We start from the raw sequence: 6990 nt of genomic DNA on the forward strand, positions 1-6990 counted from the left end.
ATCCCAAAATCATCGGCCAATGAAATTAAAGCTTTAATTTCGGAGATTTGTTTCCGCAATTTCTATCTATATCCATGCGTCCATCTGTCACGATTTTGTCTCCAACGGTAATTGAAAGGCTCCAGCTTTTAATTTACTGTAACGGTAAAATTAGTTGCTGCAGCACCCATTCGCTTACTTTAACAACGAATACATGCTCCATACTAAAGCTTCTGACACGTGGTTCACCTCTGCATTCTATCACCATGCACTCTCACTTGTCAACATGGAATTCAATTGTCACACATACTTCTCACAAACTAGAATTAATTCTAAAATTATTAAAAGAAATAAATAGATTAAATTAAAGCGAAAATAAAGAATGCAATAATGTAAAAGGATAAAAGTAAATGGCTAACATAGAAAAATAGAATTAAATAAGATGGTAAAGAGGAAGAGCTGTCTACAAAACCAAAGAATATCAAAGTTGGTTTGAAGTGGCTGTCTCCCCAATGGGTTGCCTCTCATGAAGCGCTTAATTTAAGGTCCTTCAACCTGACCTTCTTTCCTTGGTCAATAGTTGAGTTCTTCAAGGAGTAACACCTCATTTGAACAATCTGCTACTGGATGTATGTAGTGCTTAATCTTGTGGCCATTAACCTTGAATTCCTGACCTGTTTGTTCATCTAGAAGATCAACAGCTCCATAAGGATAAAATTTGAGTAGCTTAAATGGGCCAGACCATCGTGACTTGAGCTTTCCCAGAAATAATCGTAGTCTTGTATTGTGGAGCAACACTGATTGACCAGGGTTGAATTTCTTGTACTGAATATGCTTGTCGTGCCATTTTTTTGTCCTCTCTTTATAGATTCTTGCATTTTCATATGAAAATAGCCGTAATTCATCAAGCTCACAAAGTTGAAGCTTCCTTTGCTCTGCTGCAGCATGAATATCCCAATTTAATTTCTTCAGTGCCCAGTACGCTTTATGTTCTAACTCTAGTGGCAAATGACAAGCCTTGCCATAAACAATTCGGTAAGGGGACATGTTGAGTGGAGTTTTATATGCTGTTCTGTAAGCCCATAAAGAGTCATGTAAGTGTAAAGACCAATCCTTCCTTGTTGGGATTACCACTTTTTCTAAGATCTTTTTAATTTCTCTGTTGGACACTTCAGCCTAACCATTGGATTGTGGGTGATATGTTGTAGTTATCTTGTGTCTGACTCCATATTTTACCATTGCTACAGCAAAGACTTTGTTGCAAAAATGTGTACCCTCGTCACTAATAATTGCTCTAGGAGTGCCAAATCTGGAAAAAATATTTTTCTGAAGAAAAGCCACCACTGTCTTAGCATCATTGGTAGGTAATGCTACAGCTTCTACCCACTTGGAGACATAATCCACAGCAACAAGGATATATAAGTTCCCAAAGGATGGGGGAAAAGGTCCCATGAAATCTATTCCTCAGACATACAATACTTCCACTTCCAGGATGTTGGTCAATGGCATTTCATGTCTTCCAATTATGTTCCTTGTCCTTTGACACCTGTCACAACATTTAACAAATTCATAAGCATCTCTGAAAATAGTTGGCCAGAAATAACCTGATTGTAATACTTTGGCAGCTGTTCTGTGACCACCAAAATGTCCTCCATATGCTGCAGCATGACATGACTCCAGTATGTGGGGGATCTCTCCTTCTACAGCACATCTTCGTATTACTTGATCTAGGCACAACTTATATAGATGTGGGTCATCCCATTGGTAACTTCTAACATCATGAAGAAATTTCTTTTTCTCTTGAAACTTCAACTCAGGTGGTAATAACCCACTTACTAAATAGTTAGCAAAGTCTGCATACCATGGAGATTCTTGCTGCTGCAGCATCTGTGCTTGTTGTACCACCAACAGCTGTTCATCAGGAAAAGTTTCAATGATGTCTTTCCTTGTCAATGTGCTTGTGTCTGCTTCCAGCCTTGACAGGTGGTCTGCTACTTGATTCTCAGTCCCCTTTCTATCTTTAATTTTCAGATCAAATTCTTGTAGCAATAAGATCCATCTGATTAATCTTGGCTTGGCATCTTTCTTTGAAATCAAGTATTTGATGGCTGCATAGTCCGTATATACAGTCACTCTAGTACCCACCAAGTAGGCTTTGAATTTGTCAAAAGTAAATAATACTACTAGAAATTCTTTCTCTGTAGTGGTGTAATTGATTTAAGTTTGAGTAAGAGTTTTACTTGCATAGTATATGGAGTGAAAAACTTTATCCCTTTTTTGTCCTAGTACTGCTCCCACAGAATGGTCACTGGCATCACACATCAATTCAAATGGTAAAGTCTAGTCTGGAGATATGATGACTGGAGTAGTGATCAGAGCTTTCTTTAATTCTCCAAATGCTTGATGACACTCTTTGTCAAAGTGAAAGGGCTTATCGTGTTCCAGCAATGAGCACAATGGTTTAGCCACCCTGGAAAAATCCTTAATGAATCTTCTGTAAAATCCAGCATGTCCCAAAAAACTCCTGATACCCTTTACTGAAGTTGGAGGTGGCAATTTATCTATTACTTCTATCTTGGTTTTGTCTACCTCAATGCCATTCTTGGATATCTTATGACCCAACACTATTCCTTCTTGCACCATGAAATTGTATTTTTCCCAATTGAGTACTAAGTTGATCATCTCACATCTTTTAAGAACTTCTTCCAGGTTGTGTAAGCCATCATTGTATGTTTTTCCAAAGACTGAGAAGTTATCCATGAAAACTTCTAAAGTCTGCTCTACCATATCAGAAAATATAGACATCATGCATCTCTGAAAGGTTGCTGGAGCATTACATAACCCAAAGAGCATTCTTCTGAAGGCAAATGTTTCATAGGGACAAGTAAATATAGTTTTCTCCTGATCCTCAGGAGCTATAGCAATCTGGTTGTAGCCTGAATACCCATCTAAGAAACAATAGTATTGTTTTCCAGCAAGTCTGTCTAACATCTGGTCTATGAATGTCAGTGGAAAATGGTCTTTCCTTGTGGCTTTGTTTAGCTTCCTGTAATCCATACATACTCTACAGCCAGTCACTGTCCTTGTAGGAATAAGTTCATTCTTCTCATTAACTATTACTGTTATGCCTCCCTTCTTCGGAACACATTGAACTAGGCTCACCCATGAACTGTCTGATATTGGGTATATGATTCCAGCATCCAACCATTTGATGATTTCCTTCTTCACCACTTTTTTCATAATAGGATTCAACCTTCTCTGGTGCTCAACCGAATTACTGGAGCAATCTTCTAACAAGATTTTATGCATGCATATTGATGGGTTTATCCCCTTTATGTCAGCTATAGTCCATCCAATTGCTTTTCTCTACTTTCTAAGTAAATCTACTAGACTATGTTCTTGACCTGCATCCAAAGTAGAAGAGATAATTACAGGGAGTGTGTTATTTTTACCAAGATAAGCATACTTCAAATGTGAAGGTAACAGTTTTAATTCAAGACTATGAGGTGATTCAATAGATGGTAAAGTTGTTTTTACTTCCCTTTCTGAAAGATTCAGATGTTCAATAAACCTGTTGTGCCTATCATATTGCTTTGCTTCCATCCAATTTGACTGAATTGCTGCAACATCTTCCTCTTCTACATCATCAAAGGTAGTGACTTTGTCAACTGAATTACTGCAGCATTTGTTCATTCTGTCTGCTACAACAAAATCCACTACACTCAGGAAATTGCAGTCTTCTACTTCATCAGGGTTTCTCATAGCCTCTAGTACATTAAATGTAACTTGCTGATCATTTACTCTCATGGTGAGCTCTCCTTTTTGCACATCTATCAGGGTCTTTCCAGTTGCTAGAAAAGGTCTTCCAAGTATAATGGGTACTTCTTTATCAGCTTCAAAATCCGGTGCAATGAAATCCACTAGAAAGATGAATTTGTCAACCTTCACCAGTACATCTTCTATTTTTCCTTCAGGGTATGTGATAACTCTAGAAAATGAGAGTTATTACATCAATTTTAGACTTGAATCAAGATCATTTAGAGAACAAATAAGGTGTTTTTATTACATTTTGATTACATTTTGCTTAAACATTCATTTTAGTTGAGTATTAATAAGTTTTGCTTGAATCATAGTAATTTGTGCTAAAAACATATGCATAATTGTAGGTTCTTGGAAAGTCTTAATTCATGAGGGGATGTTGAGACATTAGATGAGCAAGAGGAGGAAAGAAGACGGCCATAAAAGAAGAAAAGCACAATCGGGAGCAATGCAGTGATGTTACGGATGTTAGAGCAACTCGTGCTGTAGCAATCTGGAAGTAAATGCGGGAGAAAACTTAGGTGCGGGTCAGCACATGTTTCCTAATTTAACGCATGCACGCTCATGGGCTTGTGTTTAATCTAATTTGCAATATAAAAGGGAGGCAATACCACAAAAAAAGGTTGCAAGGGAATTATCATTAGAATAATTACAAAGGAACGAAGAAGAAGAATATCATAATTTAAGAGTGTTGTTTCGGCAACATTGGGGAATCGTGCAGAATTACTTGGCTTTGATTTTCACTGTGTCCAACTTATATTTATCTTCTTCCTTTAATTGTTTTGATGTATTCCGAGATCAATATATTTATGTTTATTTTTCTCATCCAGATTATGAACTAAATTTACTTGTAGTTGAGTGGCAAATAATCCAATAGGTTCTTGACTGTTCTTATATGTTGTTATGGTATTGCTGTAGCATTTTACTCTAATAGTTTTTATGAATATAACTGTTATTTCGGTTGACCACTCATTTAATAGTTTTAGTTAAGATAGAGCAGCAAAAGGGCATGTCTTAGTGAATATTATTAGAGTATTACTTGTTCTTAAGTCAAGTTTCCTGGATTAGGTTATCTTGAATCCCATAAAGGCAATACTTGAAGTTAAGATTTGTGACACTCTAGACATAGGTGTTCACCTTGTAGAGTAGAGAGATTAAAGGATATAATGTCGTACCATAAATATATAAGCAACTGGTCATTATTAGTAGATTTAAAGGTATGAGACTTCCAACATGCGATAGCTGAGGATGCAGATTTATTCTGCCCAATGCTGCAGCACTTATTGTAACAACTGGTGCTAATTTGGTAAACAACAGTCACCCCATTAGGAGAGTTTGATCATTCAACTACTATATTCTCAATTGAATCTTAGACATATTTAACTTAGTTTATTTCATTACAGTATTGTTTTATTTCCATCTTTCGCAATTATTAATTACGATAGAATTATTTGACAATTGTTTGTTTTGGTCTTTAGTTGATTTGCACTATTGTGATTGTTTTAGCATTTTGAGTAACATCAATCCCTGTGGAGACGATTTTGAATACTCATCACTTTATTACTTGTTGTGTATACTTTTACATTGGCATTGATAATAATTGATTATAAAAATCAATCAACAGTATGCATGAGATCTGTCAGCTAATTGCAGAGTGACTGTTGTTGGTCTGCATTCCCCTACTCCCAACTGCTTAAATACAAACAATGGCATCAGATTAATGCTAGCTCCCAAGTCACAAAGTGCTCTGCCAGCATACCTAGTTCCTATAGAGCAGGGTATTGTAAAATTCCCTGGATCTTTCACTTTTGTTGGAATTTTACTCTGGAGCATATGACTGCTCTCCTGTGTTAAAACAACAGTTTCAAACTTTCCCAGCCTTCTTTTCCTTACTAAGATATCTTTTAGAAACTTCACATAATTTGGCATTTGCTCCAAAGCTTCCACAAAAGGTATATTTATGTGCAATTGCTTCAGCACTTCCAGAAACTTACTGAAATGCTTGTCTTGTTTTTGCTTCTGGAACCTTTGTGGGAAAGGTGGTGGATGTCTAAACTGCTGGGTGGCTTCAGAAGATATCACACTTTGTTTGTTTGGTTTGGTGCAGGTTGTGACTACTGGTGTTGCAACTTCTTTTTCAGCATGTTCTGGTTGAATTTCCTCTGCAGTTGCTGTAGCTTGGTCCATGTAATCAGTGCCTTGATGGGGAGTTTGTTGTAGCATGCTTCAATTTTGGAGTGGTTTTTGTGCTGAATTGCCTTCCATTCCATTTTTAGTCACATCAACTGAGATATCAACATTCTTTACAGATCTCAAATTAATTACTTTACAGTGTTCTTTGCTCTCTCTCCTAGGGTCTTCTGTGTTGCTAGGTAAGCTTCCTTGAGTTCTGCTGCTCATTGCTGTGGCTAGTTGTCCAATTTGGTTTTCCAGGTTTCTCAAGGATACAACTTGACTCTGCACAATTGCTTCATTCTTTGCAATATACTCCTTAATCAGTGCTTCCAGTGAAGTGATTGGATCCTGACTGATATGCTTTTGCCCTTGACTCTGCTGATGAAAACTAGGTGGTTGTGTGTTTCTATTTTGTCCATTTAATGCTGGAGCATTTCGATTCTGACTGCTCCATGAGAAATTTGGGTGTTGTTTCCAGCCAGGGTTGTAAGTTTTCGAATATGGGTTGTTCTGAGGTTGTCGATTGAAGTTACCCACATAATTTACTGAAGCTGGATTTCCAGGACAATTATCAAAATCATGTTCTTCACCACAATATACACAACAAAGTTCAGTAACTTGCTTCACTGTTGCTGGTGCATATATCATGGCCTTTACCATGTTAGTCAATGAAGTTACTTGTGCTGATAAGGCTGTAATTGCATCTATATTATGTACCCCTACTGCTCCTCTTGCTGCTGGTTGCCTGGCTGAAGGCCACTGATAATTATTATTAGCAATTCTTTCCAGAATTTCATAAGCTTCAGTGTAAGATTTGGATAACAGGGCTCCATTTGCTGAAGCATCCACCATCAACATTGTACTTGAATTCAACCCATTGTAGAAAGTTTCCAATTGAATGCAACAAGGAATACCATGATGAGGACACCTTCTGAGCAATTCCTTGAACTTTTCCCAAGCCTCGTACAAACTCTCATATTCAAGTTGATGGAATGAAGTAATCTCATTTCGCAATTT

At 37.2% G+C, this 6990-nt stretch overlaps 1 protein-coding gene and 1 non-coding gene across 2 annotated transcripts; one reads left to right on the plus strand and one right to left on the minus strand.

Moving 5' to 3' along the window:
- Positions 1-3345: 3345 nt before the first annotated feature.
- Positions 3346-5985, minus strand: LOC112099933. The gene is made up of 2 exons (XM_024187465.1): positions 5558-5985; positions 3346-3967 (listed from the first exon to the last, which is right to left on the minus strand). Exons 1-2 carry the CDS (start codon positions 5983-5985, stop codon positions 3346-3348), a joined length of 1050 nt encoding a protein of 349 aa, XP_024043233.1.
- Positions 5986-6883: 898 nt separating this feature from the next.
- LOC112100415 lies at positions 6884-6990 on the plus strand. The gene has a single exon (XR_002906787.1). It is a non-coding gene; the product is annotated as a small nucleolar RNA R71 (small nucleolar RNA).

Source organism: Citrus clementina, unplaced genomic scaffold (genome assembly GCF_000493195.1).
Source record: "Citrus clementina cultivar Clemenules unplaced genomic scaffold, Citrus_clementina_v1.0 scaffold_3, whole genome shotgun sequence".
NCBI classification, from domain to species: Eukaryota; Viridiplantae; Streptophyta; class Magnoliopsida; order Sapindales; family Rutaceae; genus Citrus; species Citrus x clementina.